This window comes from Mus caroli, chromosome 2, assembly GCF_900094665.2.
Source record: "Mus caroli chromosome 2, CAROLI_EIJ_v1.1, whole genome shotgun sequence".
NCBI classification, from domain to species: Eukaryota; Metazoa; Chordata; class Mammalia; order Rodentia; family Muridae; genus Mus; species Mus caroli.
Genome location: NC_034571.1, coordinates 134,953,842 through 134,972,928, shown reverse-complemented (window position 1 = coordinate 134,972,928; position 19,087 = coordinate 134,953,842). Strand labels below are relative to the sequence as shown.

The 19,087-nt window shown below is 42.5% G+C and overlaps 1 protein-coding gene across 2 annotated transcripts in view; it reads left to right on the top strand.

Moving 5' to 3' along the window:
- The window catches only part of Kif16b (kinesin family member 16B), a 272,919-nt gene extending 256,593 nt beyond the window's left edge, over positions 1-16,326 (top strand). Inside the window, exon 27 of one of the 2 annotated variants that reach the window (XM_029474203.1) lies at positions 14,617-16,326. In XM_029474203.1, the coding sequence (XP_029330063.1) occupies positions 14,617-14,775 (159 nt within the window). In that variant the 3' untranslated portion in view covers positions 14,776-16,326. The remainder of the gene's footprint in view (positions 1-14,616) is intronic. The other variant, XM_021150816.2, reaches the window with a different exon arrangement.
- The last annotated feature ends 2,761 nt before the right edge of the window (positions 16,327-19,087 follow it).

Genomic DNA, 19,087 nt, shown 5'->3' with positions numbered 1-19,087 from the left:
ACTGAGGAATACTGAATGGCTGAGAAGCACCTGAAAAAATGTTCAACATCCTTAATCATCAGGGAAATGCAAATCAAAACAACCCTGAGATTCTACCTCATACCAGTCAGTATGGCTAAGATCAAAAATTCAGGTGACAGCAGATGCTGTCGAGGATGTGAAGAAAGGAGATCCAGCAATTCCTCTCCTGGACATATACCCAGATGTTCCAACTGGTAATAAGAACACATGCTCCAGTATGTTCATAGCATCCTTATTTATAATAGCCAGAAGCTGGAAAGAACCCAGATGCCCCTCAACAGAGGAATGGATCCAGAAAATGTGGTACATTTACACAATGGAATACTATTCCGCTATTAAAAATAATGAATTCATGAAATTCTTAGGCAAATGGATGGATCGGGAGGATATCATCCTGAGTGAAGTAACCCAATCACAAAATAACACACATGGTATGCACTCACTGATAAGCAGATATTAGCCCAGAAACTTAGAATATCCAAGATACAATTTGCAAAACACATGAAACTCAAGAAGGAAGACCAAAGTGTGTGTGGATACTTTGCTCCTTCTTAGAATGGGGAACAAAATACCCATGGAAGGAGTTACAGAGACAAAGTTCAGAGCTGAGATGGAAGGAAAGACCATCCAGGGACTACCACACCAGGGGATCCATCCTATATACAGCCAGCAAACGCAGACACTATTGCATATGCCAGAAAGATTTTTCTGACAGGACTCTGACATAGCTCTCTCTTGTGAGTCTATGCCAATGCCGGGCAAATACAGAAGTGGATGCTCACAGTCATCTATTGGATGGAACACAGGGCCCCCAATGAAGGAGCTAGAGAAAGTACCCAAGGAGCTGAAGGGTCTACAACCCTATAGGAGGAACAACAATATGAACTAACCAGTAACCCCAGAGCTGTGTCTCTGGTTGCATATGTAGCAGGGGATGGCCTAGTCAGCCATCAATAGGAGGCGAGGCCATTGGTCTTGCAAAGATCATATGCCCTAGGACAGGGGAATGCCAGGGCCAGGAAGCAAGAGTGGGTGGGTTGGGGAGCAGGGCGGGGGGGAGGGTATAGGAGGCTTTGGGGGTAGCATTTGAAATGTAAATGAAGAAAATATCTAATTAAAAAAAAAACCAGTTTTGTGATTGGGGGTCACCACAGCATGAGGAACTGTATTAAAGAGTCACAGCGTTAGTATGGTTGAGAACCACTGCTGTAGATCCTTCTAGAAGCCATGCCAGGTACATTCCTGTTCTTTTATTGTATGGTATAACATGCCACTTGTTAGCTTGCATCTGCCAACACCATTATAAACCCCAAGGCCTAACTTCACGCCTCCTGAAATAGTTGGTCTTGTTTATTTGCACTGATGTCAGCACAGTTCCTCCTCATACATCTCCTTTGTTGCAACAGCTCAAAAGACACATTTGGGATTTTCATGCATCCCTATATTTTAAAAGCTGCAGCCTCTGTGCCGCCGTCGCCGTCAAGCCTGGTGCTTACTATTTATATCAACATTTGGGAGTCATCCTTCCTCTTTTATGGAATCCTGTCCAATTTGCATTAGGCTTTCTTGCAGATGCCACCATTCCCTTAACTCCATTTATTTAGATTTGTTTCCCAAATAAACAGTGCCGTCCTTTGAAAAAGGGTGTCGACCATGGCCTCCACTGCTAAGCCCCATCCTGTCCTTTGCAGCCTCTCTGTGCTGCCTCTTTATTTTAGAATTCAGCTGGCTCATCTCCCCTGACAATCCTTTCTGGCTCTATGTGTGTCACTTAGGCTTCATTTTGTTAATGAATGAGAGCATATGCCACAGCCCTTTGAGATAATACTAAGGAAGAAACAAATGGATAAAATCATCAGTTGTTCCAATGCTACACAACTCTTTACCTACCCTTGGTCTGTGTAAAGCTCCCATCTACTTTCAAATAGATTTATTTCTGTTCCCAGCAGTTCTCTGTAATGCGTTTATATTTACATATATAATTTTTATTCTAGGTAACCTCAACTTTTTTTGTAAAGAAATTTTATTTAATCTCCTTTTAAAATTGAGATCACCTGTTTCATACTTTTTATAAAATTAGGAAACTGATATTGGACTCAAGAAAGCACTAATCAATGTTGAACATGGTAGAAATTGAAAATGCCCTCGTTTTTACAATGGGCTTTGAGGCAGCTAGAAAGCAACCCCTGTGGACACCAGGGCTTGTGCTGCAGAGCTCTGATTAAACACTGTGAGCAGGAAGATGACTGCTGCTTCTGGAAATGTCTCCAGAGTCTGAGTCTATGATTCTCTGAATCTCTTCTTCTTTCCTTACCCATTGGTCATAGCACTTGTCTTGCAGTTCCCCATGCTGTATTTATGTGCTGCTCCTGAAAGAATCTGAACATTTCAAGGAACAGCTTACCTACTATATACTAGTATCTCTTGCCTGAATGGAAGCTTCCTTGAGACACAAATTAAAATTAAAAAGTGAGCACAGAGCTAGAGAGATGGCTCAGCAGTTGTTAGGTCTGGCTCATAACCACCTGAACTGCAGGTGATTTGACACCCTCACTGACCTCTGAGAGCACCCACACAAATGTGCTCAAACAGACATGCACACATGTAAGTAACAATAAAATAAATATGTATTTTTTGGAAGTGTGCTCTCAACTTAGCCCCAGTTTTCTCATTCGCTGGTGAAAGGCCCCATGGCTCTTTCTAGAACCTCCAGCTATCTTGCTTCCTGTGACTGGGACATCAGCATCCCATTGCCTGTCGCCTCTAGCAGAAGACTGCAAGTGGTACCGAAGGATGGGATGACAGGAAGAATGACACTCAGCTACCCAGTGTGCCAGTCACTTAGCCTTCAGTGCCTTTTGTGAGCATACTACATATACACTGCGTATACAGACATACACATGGCAAACATATTCATCTACAGAAAGCTGTATAGAAAAGGACATTTTATCTACATTTCCATGTATAAAACACACACCTAGTCCCATCCTTTTCAGATAGAGATATTGTGTGTGAGAAATTTTGGTCTGGTATTCTCTCTGCCTCTGTACCACTGACAGTTATGCCTCAATTATTGTCCAAATCCCTAGTTAATCCTCTCTGGTGTGTGGGGTCATAGGCCTACTACTGAGGGCCCTGGTCCTTGCACCTGGGGTTTGACCATAGCTTCCCACAGGGACAGAGGACCAACCATGGAGGACACTGAAATAAGGGCCAAGACAAAAGGGTAATCTGCAAGGCAAATAGTCACACGGAGATTGTTGGAAACCCCTTGTCCAGGGAACAAAACAAGGGGCAGAGGTCTTCCCTCCCAGAGTCTAAGAAGCTTGCCCTCTTGACCTGAGTTCAGGAACTTGGTGTTGAGACAGCCATGGACATGGAATTTTAGCCAAATGGAATCTACCATCCACATAGAAACTATCATAGGCTAAAATCCGAGGGGAACTGCATGTTCTGTTCAGCCACAACCACAGCTGGAGGAGAGGGCTCTTCAGTGCTCCTATTCAGGGCTACTTCTATCCCAAATTCCACCAAAAGGGAGGCTTGGGGCTTCTACTGAGTCATATGCAATGAATTCCTAATCCTTTAGTTGTTTATTCCCCAATTATTGAATTTTTGCTTAAGTACATTGTAGGAAAGAGATACCACACAGCAAGATACTCACTAAAAACTCTTAGCAGTCAGTGTAGTCATTTGGAGCAGCCATTATATCTCAGATTGTCAAGAATCTCTGTGAATTTTTATAGTGCTAGAAAGAACCTAAGCTTGGAAACAAAATAATAATACTAATGATTGCCTTTCCCCCAAATGCATTTGTTAGAAAATCAGAATCGGAAATGTGACTGAAATAAGCTCTTACCTGGTGTGGGTTGGTTTTCAGCTCATATTTAATCATCATTCCCCATTTTGAAATGTTTCCTCTTTATGGCTTGAGAGCAAGCAGTTTTTGAAATGAAGGTCTGCCAATGCCTGACGAGAGGCAGTATGGGAAATACATTTCCATGCATGCTGTCTCCTGATTTTCTTTGCAAGAGAAAGCACTTATTTTTTCCCCATGTTTTAAGCTCATATCTTAAATATCTAAAAGTGGAGAAAATTAGCATATTTGTCTACTAGCTCCCCAGGACAGTATAGTATAGACAATAATATTGACTCTTTAGTATGGAAATACCGTGAACTGAATTCTGCCCCAGGCACTTCACAGACAGCAACTTATATAATCTTCTCATACTAAGAAGGTCTTATAATCAGATGAGGAAACTGGGGTGCATAGCAGTGAGATGCTGTACTCCAGTCCTACCCCAACCCCCAATTCTTGAAAGTTCCCCTGCTCCTATAGTGCTGGTTGTAAAGGCCTGAGTGCCTGTGGACAAGCCCACAGGACTGGAGGAGAGTCCATATAAGCCAAGGCTCTCTGCTTTCTCCCTGGTGCTGCAGAAGCTGCCTGGATATATCTCTCCTAAGCCACTGGCCAATCCCTCACCTAGAGCAAAGACCCACAGTGGGTTCTGGGAGTTTCTCACAGCAGCTCTCCTCACAAACCCTGCTCCCCCTGTTTTTACCCATTAGCCAGCATATGAGGTAGAGGATGGAGCCTATCAGAACTTGATGGCACATCCTATAAAGTGCCAAGCTTCCTTCTGCAGGCTGGGAGTTGGGAGATAAGCACCCTCTTCTTCCTCTCCATGAACAGAAAATACATGATGGCTTTGACTTGTGCTCCAAGGAAAGACTCCATCAGCTGCTCCATCCAGGCAGGTCCTGACCTCCCAAATGTAGATTATCCATTATGGAGGTTTCACCAATGCCTTCTCCTGTCAGGCGGGGTCATCATGATCACTGGAACTGTTTATTACCCTGAGCAGGACTGTCAACCTGTAAAAACTCAATATCACATGAACTTTAAATACATATCCCTTATAAAATTTTTAAAGCTTGCTGGATTTTATTAGAATGTTTGAACCCGACTGAGTATATTAAATTTATGAATCCAATTGATGCAGTACCATAATAATTCAATACAATATGCTTAAGTCATTAAACTCATAAAGCAGATTCTCTGAATAGCTGTAATGACTAGTTCTGATTCTGTAATCACAGACTAACATTTTCACCCTGATGAATTTTAACTGGGAGCTCTCAGACTTCTGTGTAACATCAAGAAATAAATGCCATGTTTCAAGTGATGACTACTTAGTTCAAGTATTTACTTTAACACCTAGGATAGTAAAGGTAGAGAACAGAAGGACTTGCAAGGACGGAATTACTCACCAGGACTGCTAAAAGGATTGGAATGTGTTGGTGTGAAGTAGCATAGGACAGTAATTTATATCTCATCATAAATTACAGATTGAAAGCAAAGAAGCCTTCAGTCTACTTGATTCATTTAGTTCATCTCCTCATTCCTTACCTTACTTCTAGTCGCATGGGTTATCTGGAGCCTGGATCGGGCAAGCCTGGGTGCTTTATGTGTCCTAGATGTGAGAGGTCTGGCTACTCATGTATCTGTGTTTGCATCCTGGTTTCTTAGGAACTGAGCTCAGACCAAGTCCTGGAATGTGTGAGCAAACATTCCCCCCAGTGTATGTACTAGTTCATGTTACAGGCTTTGCCTAAATTCAAAAGGAGGTAAGAAGCTTCAAGCATGGCCTATTGGGGTCAATGCTATAGCAAACTATAAACTATACTCCATTTCTCAGTCAACTTATTGTCTGGCTAATTTCACTTCTTGAAATTTGGAAGCTTACAGCATTATAAAAATGGATTCTACTTCATACTAAGACTATTTTTAAATTATTCTTATGATTTTGGCTACTTCAAAAATTCATTTTGACATGATCCTGCTAAGAGAGATGAATCAGAACAGTGCCTGGTACACGAAGCTGTGCAGGCTCATGCCCAATCACTTTCAGTGTAGTGTCTGCCCTTGTTAAGGAATCAGAGGAGCTGCTGAAGATTTCTCAGCTGTGATGCTGGGGACACAAGAGAGGATTGGCTGAACCTTCCGTAGAATCTTTTAGACCTGAATCCAGCAGAAACATTGAGCATCTTCTTCAGTTTTAGTGAAGAGAGTATAAATTAGTGCAATCTCTATGAAAAACAACTTGACACTATTTAAAACGCACTTACCTTTCTACTAAAACCACTCCTTTGGAAATCCCTGCACATATCATGGCACACACACAAATCTGATTATTTATGGCCCACAGTGTTATTTGTAATACCCATGATTCTTCATCCTCTTCAGGAAGTACTTTCTGTCCTTGACATTGAAGCCAAAGGGTTTATGCTCACCCTAGGAGCTCTGGACCTGGCTGAGGGTATTCCATTCAGTATGTGTGAGTGGGCTCTCTAGGTGAACATGTTCTTTTCCAGCTGCTATCTACTCTGCCATATGACTTCTCCCCTGCCCTGTGCTTTATATCCTGGGTTAAAACTCAGAGCAGAGATTGGCTGTCTTCTGGACTTGTGCTAGCTAGAGTTCTGAGCAGGGGCTTCTATGTCCTTCATATAGGCTACCACCAGAAGGTATGGCCCAAACTTAAGGTGAGTCTTCTCATCCCAGATGAGCCAAGCTAGAAAAACCCCTCACAGCTGTATCCAGCTCTACTCAGATGTATACTTTTTTGTTTGTTTTTTGGTTTTTCGAGACAGGGTTTCTCTGTATAGCCGTGGCTGTCCTGGAACTCACTTTGTAGACCAGGCTGGCCTCGAACTCAGAAATCCGCCTTCCTCTGCCTCCTGAGTGCTGTGATTAAAGGCATGCACCACCACGCCTGGCCAGATGTATACTTTTTAAATGGCCAGGTTCTAACAGAGGGAGAGAGACACAGATAGATGTATGGTGCTGATTGGGCAGACTGAAACTGACTGTGAGAATTACTTTTAAGCCCACAGAGTCAAGGAGAAAGACCACTAGTCCAAATCATGGCCAACTTATTTAAAGCAAGTAATCAAAGCAGGCTTTTTTATTCATGTACATGGGTTCAAGGGATTAGCACTGGACATGGGTAAGATAAGGGTTTTATAGTTGAGGTTCTAACTGGGGGAATTAGCTGACAAATAGGGTTATAGAAGCAGAACCTAAGCATAACAAGTTTATCAAAACAACCTCCTGGAACAAAGACATGATTGCAAGGTGGTTATAACAAGGTAGTCATAACAAGGTGGTCATAACACGTGGTCATAATAACCCTTTGCAACAAACAATTTGCCATTCTTGGAATAGGAAGCACAGAACCATTTGTATTTAGGATTACAGGTGGTGCATAGCCCAATCCTTGAGAAACAGATATAATCATTAACAGGAATGAACCTAGTTTGTCTTTACTATAAGATGGTTTCCAAGCCCAAGATAGAGGCAGGCTGGTTTATCATTACCTACCCTGTGCAGGATACTGAGTATGCTCACATTATCTGTCCAGAAAAATGGGAGTGTAGAGCAGGAAGGCTATCTTTTGTTATATAAGAACCTACATCATAGCGTTAATACTACTTGGCCTGTAAAGCCCAGCCTAGATGGAGATGAATGTAGGCTAAGGCAAGTATAAATGTCGGGACTGGACATGCCACAGGGAACCCAAGACAGGTCTCAATTGGAGATGCTAGTAAAAGTGTGCCACTCAGGATACCATTTGGTAGAGAAAGAGGAAGGTGGGAGGTAGCAGTTATGTGAGGGTCTATAGTCTATAAACATCCTCAGGTCTCTTCAGAGTCACTGAACCAACACCTGGGCATGGCAAGTAGCCAAGACATGCTAAAGGCCTGGGCTTGATAGCAACTTGGTTAAAGCAGAGACTATAGCTCACAGTATAGGACCCCAGCATGAAGACTCGTAGAGTGCCAACCCTAGGAGCTGCTCCATGTTCAGAGTATGTCTTCACGTGGAATGAGCCATGCTAATTGTTCTGGAACAAGGATCAACAGAAACAGTCAACGAAAACCCAATGAAGAAACCCATTACTTTTTGTACACTAGTTAAGAAAAAATATGAAAAAGATAGGTGGGATTTGGTTGATGGAACAAAGTATCCACAGCAAGAGAGGCATGATTCTGGGAACTGAGAGGGAACTGTGTGCCTTTCCTACTCAACACGTGGTACCAGGGCCTGGCTTAGTGCTACAAGGAAAGCAGGTATGTAGAAACTGCTGGATGCATACTTAAGTCACCTGGACCAAACTGTCCTCATTTCATCAAAGTGTGGAGGTCATATTTAGGTCAAGTTGGGAGGCATTCCAGCATATTTAGTGATCCAGTAAAGCTAAGTTGTAAAATTTCTAAAATGCCAGTGAGATGTGGTCAAACTAAAACTTGTGGGGCTTTGGAACTGAGAAGGGTTGGGCAGGTGAATCTCATAGAGCCTACTGGATTGATTTATAACAGAGTGAGAACCAGACCTTTCTCAGATCTAGAGATATCCCAGGGTATCTCCATCTGGACCAGGAATATCTTCAGAGCTCATCAGTCAATGACAAATTCTCTAAGTTCCTCTGCCAGGTAAATGGATCATGTAGGTCTTATTAGATGGAGCTTGTCTTATGTTCCCACCTAATGACTTCTGGGGATGAAGAATGCCCTTGAACTCTGTTTCCTGCTAAATGTCACAGCAGAAAGGCAATAAGGCCATGCTACATTTCTAAAGAACATTTTATTTCAGTTTTAATGATTTCAATAACTTTAAATTAAATTACAGATTTATGTTAACATTTTATAAAAGGGAAAAAGTTCCACAACAATGAGATAGTTGAGAAAATCATTAGAATGACACAGCTCAGTGATGTATTGCACATGAAATAAGGAACAGGCCACAGCTACGGTTGTCTTATTAAAACAGAAACTTCTTAATAGATAAAATGGTCATGACTTCATCCGCTACCAATTATAATAGAGGGGAAGGAGCCAAAAGATAAGAAGACTGAGCCCTCTGAATACTTCTGAAGATCCTAATTATTCCCACCTGCACACACACACACACACACACACACACACACACTTTGAACGCCAAAAAACATTCCATGAGCCTACTTTAACATAGTATTGAAAGTCTTGAAGAAAGGCCACATTTCATCTGAGGCTTCAGGACATAGCCCTAAAGGGTCATAAGAGAACATTCTGGTTTTCTCCCAGATTAGAAAAACCAGTCTTTCTGTCCTAATCTGGCAGTTTACTTCCAGCCTTTTTACCTTAGTAAGCCAGATGAACTATCTCCAAAGAATGGGTGTCTCTTCAGAGGGGAGATCTGAGTGCTCGATCTTCTAGGGAGGGAGAAGCAGGGCAGTCAGGAAAATGGCCAGGGTTTTCGAAGTCACTGTGTCACCTCTGCAGAAAGTCACAAGGGCTAAAGAGTCCAGGGTACAGCTATGCCCACTGGAGCACCAGTAAAGCCTAGGAAAGGCAGCTTGTGCAGCTCAAACGGCTGAGACATCCCACACCCTATACAGAGGAATTCACTCTGTGATGACAATCTGGGCTCAGCAGAGGGAGCTCTGTGGGTCATCCTGGTAGCCCTGGCTTTGAGTCTTGGCTGTTCAGCTTCAGCTTATGTGTGCAGGGACCACTACAGTGGAAGGTAGGCTTCCCAGATCTGCTGCTTCACTGATAATGTAGACAGCTAACCCTGTCTCATTAAGTTATATAGGAATTTAATAAGAAACACCTTTAAAAATTCTCACAGTGTGTAGAGCCTTGAAGTCTTTGACAAATAGAGCTTGGCAGGAAAACTTTCGTTTGTTGGAGAGCAAGGGCTGCTTTGAAAGAAGGCATTGCTTCCCGTCTGTGATAGTCATACATATACCACCTTCTTCTGTCATCTGTCCTCTGTAAAAGCTCACAGTTCAAGCCAGGCATGGTGGTATGTGCCTTTAGTACCAGCATTTAGAAGACTGAGGCAGGAAAATTATTGGGAGTGTAAGACTGAATTTGAAGCTAACCTGAGTTACATAGCAAGGTCCTGACTTAAAAATAAGTAATAGCTCTGAAATCATATAAATTATACACACACACACAGAGACCAAGAGTTTGAGAAAAAGCAAAGTGATAGGCTCATGAGAAAGGTTGGCAGAAGGAAACAGACAGGTGAAATTATATAAATACATTTTAAATTTATCAATAAATAAATGACAAAAGCTCACAGTTCCTTACAGGATATGAGGTTGATTTATCTGCTGGCCTTTCTTACCACATGGCAGTTCTACTTCTCTGGAGTAGACACACAGTCTGTCTCTCCTAGTGCCGGGCACCATCTTGCTGTCTCTGAATTGATAAACAGTAAACTATACTGGAAACCTTTGAAGAAAGTCACTTTACAATATCAAAGCACTATGTGTCAGTGCTGAAATACTCCTTGAAGATTAGCCATCTAAATTTGATTTTCTGAAAGCATTGATAAGAAAACATATTTATGCCTTAGTGTTGTTCCAAGTGGCTAAAGTACATAGTCTAGATAAATATGTCTGATATATTTCTTATTATTCTCAAGTCCCTTCAGCCAACGTGTAAACAGGTAAACCCTGGGCATCTGTCCTCTGTGTTGTTGTGCTTCCTTCCTCCACTCTGCCCTTTTTACGCCCCCTTCCCCACTTTCACACTAGCCCTTTTCCCCCTGTCTCTGCAGACATACCCCAGCTCCCTCTGTCCCTACCCCACCTCCCATGGTCACTCACATAGACTCCTCTAGTGTCCTTCAATGTTTTCAATTCTCTTGTTATAGAGAGTGCCACCTTGGGGATGCAGCCTGGTTCCTGCCCTTGTTTCTCACATGCCAAGGAATGCTAGGCTGTTTGTGGGGCTACAGAAGAGGGACACCTCTGTAGACAGAAGAGCTTTTTATTTCTCCCTTCAGCTACAGGTGTGGTAGAAAACATTCTAAGCCCAAGTAACAAAAATCATTAATATAAATATGTGTTAAGTAATGTATATGCATAATTATATAGTCTATAAAGAGTACATGAATGTGGATATTATTACTAAAGCAAACTCAGAAAGACCAAACAAGTACCACTGTCAGTTCCTCTTATGGTCACCTATAAGCTACAACAGTGAAAGGTCCTGAACAACTCAGCTACACACTCGGGACAGATGCATCACACACACATTAAACAGTGGAACTCCAACAGAGGGTGCATTAAACAGTGAGAATCAGACACAGAACGTGTGAAGCCTAAAACAGACAACACTATTTTGAACTGGTAGAAATCCAGAGAGTGAATTGTTGTTACCCTTGGGAAGAGGATTGCAGATGGTAGGAGGGATGCAAGGAGGGTTGCCTGGATAGAAACTGTTACATTATTTATAACCAGGTACTGATCACATAGCTATGTTCACTTGGGGGAAATTCATTAGGTTATATACTTATGTGCAGTTCTCCAGGCATATATTATAACTTAAACTTAACTCATAAAAAAAATTGTCAGTGTTATATCTCAGCACTTTTCTTAAGCTAGATCATGCACCATGGTTAATTGGGGACTGCTGAGAAGAATGACAACACCACAGGCTTGGGAAACTCTAGAACATTCTTCTAGTCTACGTCTGGCCCCACGAACAGCCCTTAGTTTTATCCTTTACTAGAATTTGATCAACCTATTTCAAGCCTAATCAATAAAGGCTGTGCCTTGTTGTAGAGTCCTAGGCACACCTGGTGGTCATTACAAAGAGCATCTCCTAGCCACATGCTGTCTCTCTCAACACAGTAGCTATCTGAGTAAAAGAGACCAGCTGCCCCATACTCCTGTGCTGCAAGGATCTATTTTCCAAAGAGAAAGCTCTGCAATGTGAAGAGGTGGTCAGATCAGACTTTCTGGCTGAAGTTTGCATGACGCCCTGGTATTAAGTTTGAGGAAAAAGTCATTACCTTCAACAGATTTATAGTTCTCTTGTAACGTCCATGCTGTGAAGGCGAAGATGCCCCCATTACATCCTCTTTTTCTTTTATTTATCTTTTTAACTTTGCTTCTCATTATACATGACGTTATATTTTATTGGCCCTTTAAAAGAACCCTACTTTGTGAACTAATTATGACAAATGTTGATACAACATCTGTTCTTGGATTTCAATTGCCTTGTAGTCTGTCAGAGTTCATGTGGAAGGCAAGCTTGATGTAAAGAGTCTGCTGTTGGTGCAGTCTACAGGGCACCTGAAGAAGCAGCTACTCAGGTGCTACTGAGCTGGTGCCTCTTCTCAGAGCCCCTTCTGTCCCTGCAGGAAACGATGGAAGTCAGGCACAGTTCAGTGCACAACTGGGCAAGCCTCTCATCTTTCCCTTTGGAACCTCTTGTCTGGCCGGTCAGTAGTATTGGGTCCCCAGCTGCGCTCGCATCACTGTTGATGTCTTTTCTTCTGGGGCAGCCTGAATAGCACCCTCTAGCACCGTGAGAACAGGGAAGCAGCTTCCAGCTTTTTGATATCTCTGTGTTCTACAGCCTAGCCTGTGATGTTTCCAGCAATGGAGTCATATTGTGCACTTCTGGCAAGGAACCACTGCTCTAGGTTCTTCTCCATTGTAAATTCATGGCATTTTTGTCAGAGAGAAAGAGAGAGAGAGAGAGAGAGAGAGAGAGAGAGAGAAATGACTGAGTGGATAAAGCACTTCGTATGAGGTCCAGTGATTAGAACCCACATAAAGCCAGATGTCCCACCACATGGCTATAGCCTTGTCAGCCCAAGTGTTGTCTATAAAAACAGTACCTCCACTTTATCCAGCAGATTGCTATTCTCACAGTCTCTTCAATATGGAAAATTGAAGTCAAGTTTCCTTTTGACTTCTGATGTGACTTTTTTGTTCTCCCTTGTTTTAGGCAGTTTCTTGCCTTCACCTAATTTTAGATTCAAAATCCTTTTGGGGAGTGGGGGTGGGGCTCTCCTGAGACTAGTAAATTAGGAATACAGAGCCAGGAAACCACATTTTAGTGAAAACTTTTTGTTATTGAGTCTTTGTGCTTGATGGCCAGCCTCTCATGTTCCACACCAGCAGTTTCCTCAGTGTGTGTTCAGAGAAAAAAGAATCATTCCAGGAGGAGTGTGAAGACCAAACCAAATGAGGTGACTCCAGAAACCTGTGCTGCTGCAGGTGTTTGTTATCTTGGGTTGATGGCAGTGCCACGTGTGTGACTCTAGTCAAACCCTGTATTTAGAGGACGTATAGCTTAAGGTTTAAGGGTGTCGTTTAGTTCGTGATAGCTTGTATGTACACGGCTGCAGGGTCTACCTTTGGCATAAGGAAAGCAGTAGAAAATGAGTGTACAGTTTACCTCTGCCTGCTCAGCTTTACTTCTCTAAAGGGTACAAAGTCTGGGTGATAGCAATGCTATCTGCAGGTTACTTTAGCCCTTGCCATTAATTTTAAGCAAAACTAACAAACTTCTTTGGCCTAAATGACTTCTTTCAAAGGACAACTGAGGCTCATCTAGTAGGGGCCAAATAACCCATAATCCTAGGGCCCTAGAGCTTTCCTGGCATCCACACATTTACCATTCCTCAGTACACACATGACAGTTACACACACATGACCCAGTGTCCTGTGAAGCTGCAGCCCTTTGGTTGGAGCCACTGCTCTAAGATTGGGCTTCTGTTTCTGTATGTTATAGTCAAGAATAATAATGCTTAATGTCTGGACGTGTGCCAGGATCATATATAGATTTGTGTGTGTGTGTGTGTGTGTGTGTGTGTGTGTGTGTGTTTTGGTTTTTCGAGACAGGATTTCTCTGTGTAGCCTTGGCTGTCCTGGAACTCGCACTGTAGACCAGGCTGGCCTTGAACTCAGAAATCCGCCTGCCTCAGCCTCCCAAGTGCTGGGATTAAAGGCGTGCACCGCCACCATTGCCCGGCTCATGTGTAGTTTTAAATGAATGGAGATAGTTCATTTGCTGTTGTTAACAAGACTTGCCTATGAAATGCATAGCTCTTCTAGTTTATCCTCTTCTCCCCTAATATAGGCTTCAGGCACCAATGTCTGAGTTCACTCTGAATACATCTCAGAACCTTGTCTCAGGCATCCTTCTCTCACAGTACCATAAAAGACAAATGATGAGCACCTGCTATAGAGGAGAGAAAAAAGAAAAAGCCCAGAGCAGTTGACCTTTCACCTTAGAAAGAATATTTTGTTGATAATAATTATAAAGTTTTTAAATGTTCTGTAAATACTAGTGCTTGGAGCTGATCCTATTTGATACATAGGATTCAAAGAAGATACAAATGCTAACATTGCTCAGATAGTCACCCTCCATCCCCCACCCCCCGTGTGAAGCTTTAGAGGACAATGACATTTTAAGTAAGGTTAAGTTGCCATAGGGAAAATGCCCTGTGTTAGCATGACTGCCATTCCTCATGGTGCTGAGTAGATGGACATCAGGTGACATTTCTGTGGATTAGAGACCTGAGCCAAAGAAATTCCTACTGTGGGCTTGGATGTCACTGCCCTGTTTACTCTGCACAGGCTGACAGTGGCCCAGGTGGTCAAGGACCTCTGGAGCATTCTCTCCTTGGTGGTGTTTATGAAGTAAGTGTTTATGCAGGCCAGTGGTACACAGGACAGTTTCTATCCCCTCCTTGACTGTAGCACTGTCTTGATCATAATCTTCATTCTTGTCTCTTCTCAGAAATACCTCAGGGAGTTTTTCAGTGTGATGCTCCAGTCCGAGACATCTCCCCTTCACATCAACAAAGTGGGACTGACCCTGTCCAAGCACACCATTTGTGAATTCTCACCATTCTTCAAGAAAGGAGTTTTTGATTACAGCAGCCATGGGACAGGGTAGAGCTGTCGCGACCAAGGAACCACCAACACAGTGCCTTCTCATCAAATAGACTCTGATGCAGAGTGGACTCCTGCACCAGGATCCCAGCTTGCCTCCTCCAGTTGTGGCAACATGCAGCAGCCAGCCCAGACCACCTCTCACACCATATCTAGTGCCTGAGTTTGGGAGTGGGTGCTTGCCTGCCAAGGGCAACCCTGATTGACAGTTGTTACTGTACCTCTGCACTTGAATGTGGCCTTTCCCATAGTACTTTCTTCTCATTGTGCAGTGAGTCAGTCCCCTGTGGCAGGATGGATGTGTGGCTTGCTTATCTGGGGACTCCTAGAGCCAAGCCAACTTGGGACTTCCCATTGTGGGTGGCTTACCAGACCACCCTTAAATGACTTTCATCTGGTTTCCTTTTTCACCAAAATATGCTTGTTTTTTTTATACTTCTTCCATGTGGCTGGCTAGGTTTCAAAGATGTTTTAAGTTATGTCATATTGTTTTGTTCATTTGGATTTGGATTTAATACTATCTAAATGCTGACGTTTACATAGAATGTCCTGTTCAGTAAAAAGGATCTGTAGGCCAATCATGAGAAGAGTCTTCCATGCCTGACAAATTGGATGTAGGCAACAATGCAGAAACTTGCAGAAATCCCTACAAATAAGACATTGTTTAACCTTCACTATTTGAGGGCATTTTCCCAAACCTCAAAGGCTGTTGTTCATTTTTTAGCTTTTTCTGCATAAAACAAGTGCAAAGCTGGATGCAATCTTTTAAATATCCTTTTGTTCATGTTTTAGTACAGAATCTTCAAGATCATTAACTAAAAAGAGAGAGAGAATTTTCAGTAGTTTATTAATAATCCCTCAATTGCTCAGGACATAATGTAGCATTTCACATCTATGTACAGTGAAACTGCTTCCTTTATCAAAAGAAAATTGTGAGTAGGAAAAATCTGTGGTATATATTGAAATGTACATAATTCTACATATAGATTTATATGTATACACTCCTGTACAATAGTATATCAGGCTATATGATCATTCACACCAAATTTATTAAAGGTGTTTTCTTTTTCAACTCTTTAATTGAGCTGCTATCAATATTAAATGAAGTCATGTGCTATACCCTGTAGTTCAGTTTAAGTTTGTAATATGATCATTTCTACTGGTCTGTTTAACAATTGATCTGATGTGCTTAGAAAGAGGCATATTATACAATTTAGCATTTATGTTGCAGAAAATGCAGTTATGATTGAAGTCACAAATGAGTGGATAACAAAACATGCTTGCATTCAGTCTTCTAGAACATGCCCTCACAGCAGATCTCTCCAAGCTCACAAGAATGTTGGAAGATGCAGCTAGCCCTCTAAGGAGGAGACTAATATTCTATTAATTAAATATCATAGCTTAGCATGAAAAAATAAAACGGACTCTTTATTTAATTGCCTCAGAAGTGTATGCTTCTCTCTCCAGTCTTGATTATAGGCCTAGGTTTCATAGCAATTGCTATCAAGAATTTAAAACTAAAGATTAAAGGATAAAAACTGGGAGATGATAAATTAACCATGGGTCATTTATTTAAAAGAAGTTCAAGTGCTGAAAACTATCCCTCATTTGCTTGAGTAAATTTTTTTTTCAACTGACCAGACCCTCTGGGACCTATATTGAAAGGTGGGATCTTGGTGAGCATTTTGTTAAAATTATACGTGTGCTATTTGGCAAGAGTAAAGAGTGTATTTGTGAAGATCAGTCATAAGGGGATCTTCCTCTTATCAAATGCATGATAGTGCTCAGAGCCCTAGTATTGAATAGCTCTGGCTAAAGCCAGCAAAGGCATGGACAAGTCACTCCATCTACCCAGACCTTGGCCCCATCTGAAAACAAAGCTATTCTCTGAGATTATTCTAGCTTCCGCTTGGACCTCTGGTTACAGCAAGGGATGAATTATTCCAGTTGGTCCAACTGAAGTTGCTTGTGTGTGCGCGTATGAACTACATGTTTCCCATCTGACACAGAGGCTGATGAATATGAAGAGAACCTGAGGGGAAGTTGGAAAACAAGACCTCCATGTACAGGAATCATGGAGTTCCTCCTGGGCTAACAATAGGAGAGATGATAGGTCTGAGCTGACAAAACAGAAGCCTGGGCAGCTTGAACTAATTTAAAGAAGTAAAAGAAATTTAATTAACAAGTATGTATGCATCATTGGGCTTTCAAGCATCCTGGATACCAAGTGGCCACCGTCACAATTCAGACTGACAAGTCATCCTCTTACACTTTGTTGTTACGTGGACATGTGTGTCTTGCTCACAGTTGTGCCTGGGAACAGCTCAGGACAGAATTGCCTGAGGCTTTGCTATTCCTGAGAGTCCTGCCTTCCTTCCCAGTCTTGTAGAAAGGGAGGAAGGAAGGAAAAGAGGGAGGGAGGGAAGTGAGGAGGGAGGGCTGCAGCTGTTCCTTCAAAGCTGCCAGAACTATCTTGAGAGGAAATAATCACAGTGAATATTAACAGTTTGTGAAATTAAGTTTGTTGTTGGTTAATTTGCACTTGGGTTGATGTCTAAACTCTTACCAGTTCTTCTCCTAAAAACATAAGCTAGAAGCCAAGGAAAGGAAAGGGAGGGTGTGCTGTCTTAACAAAACTTCTTCGGTATGTGTTTTAAGCTTGTTTTCAATGAATAGAAAAGCAGGATGCTGGTCCCCAGGTGCAAGGTAATTCACATCCTGGACAATTGTCCCTTTCAGGTAGAGAGAGGTCATATTTAGATTTAGAAACTGTTTTTTCCCTTGCCTTCCAATGCTTGTCTGGGGTGACCTTATGCATAGAGATCTGGTTTTGTTTTATGGAGGGGCTTTTGGCCAAAGAGCACAGTGCTCACTTGAGAGTTGGGGACTTGAATGTACCCGAGGGACACCTTGTCTGAAGAGCTTGCTATTACAACTATGGTCCACATGTGCATCTCTTATGGGAAACACTGATGCCACTGAGAAAGTTCTCTATGGAATACCTCAAGCCAAGTCTTCAGTGTGACATCCTTCTCTGCCTTCCCTGCCCCAGGGCCCCTCCAATTCTCTGGTTGTTTACAATGCAAGTTGGTTGATAGTTTTGAAAGTGTTTCCTGTTTGAATTCATATGTAAAACCATGTGATGGCCACCTCCCCAGTTCTCTCCTGTAATGTGTGTGCAGGAGTGGGGGGAGAGGTAGGGAAGGTGATGATGGGGCAGAACAAACTTGAGCACTAATGTGATTCCATGGCCACATGTTTAGTGTCAACGACCACTCTGAACTGGAACACAGGACAGAAGGAGTCAGAGGCAACTGTCCTCTCCCATCATGGTTCCAGAACCAAATTCTGGTCACTGGGAGTTGGTTCTCCCTTCCTGTGGCAGATTCCAGGGGGCATCAGGCTTGTCTGTCCAAGCCTTTTGCCAGCTGGGATATCTCATTGCCCCTAAGCCAATGGTTCTCAACCTGTGGGCCATGACCCCCTTGGAGTTGAAGGACCTTTTCACAGGATATCCTGCATCTCAAATATTTACATTACAGTTCATAACAGTAGTAAAATTACAGTTATAAAGCAGCAACCAAAATAATATTATGGCTGAGGGTCACCGCAACATGAGGAACTGCATTTATGAGGAACTGTATTAGGAAGGCTGAGAACCATGGCCCTACATTATTATGCTTGGTGCAAGAAAAAAAAAAAAAAAAGGTCATTATTGGTCTTTAACCAGTGAAAGCATTGCTCTTAAGTGACAGACGTCACTGAATAAAAGAAAATGTACATGGATAGGTGGTGGTACATTGTCTTAGAGTTGTCATTGCTGTGAAGAGACGCCATGACCAAGGCAACTCCTATAAAGGCAAACATGTAACTGGGGCTGGCTTACAGTTTCAGAGGTTTAGTCCATTATCATGGTGGAAAGCAAGGCAATGTGTAGGCAGACCTGGTGCTGGAGGAGCTAAGAGTTCTGTATCTTAATCTAAAGGTATCTAGAAGGAAACTCTCTGCAGGCAGCCAGGAGGAAGATCCTCTCTTCCATACTGGGTGGAGCCTGAACAGAAGAAAAGACCTCAAAACGCACTCCTGCAGTGAGTGACACACTTCCTCCCATCCTCCAATAAAGCCATACCTCCTAATAGTGCCACTACCCATTGGCAAAGCACATTCAAGCCACCACAGACATTCTTCAAAGTCTAGTGACAACCACAGGTCATAAGCAGTGCAGCTTTGTACCTGGCTGGTAATGACAAAGAGCCTTAGATATGTTCTAGCTCCAGGCTCCAGTTATGGGCTTAATAGAGTTCAGATGTGACTGA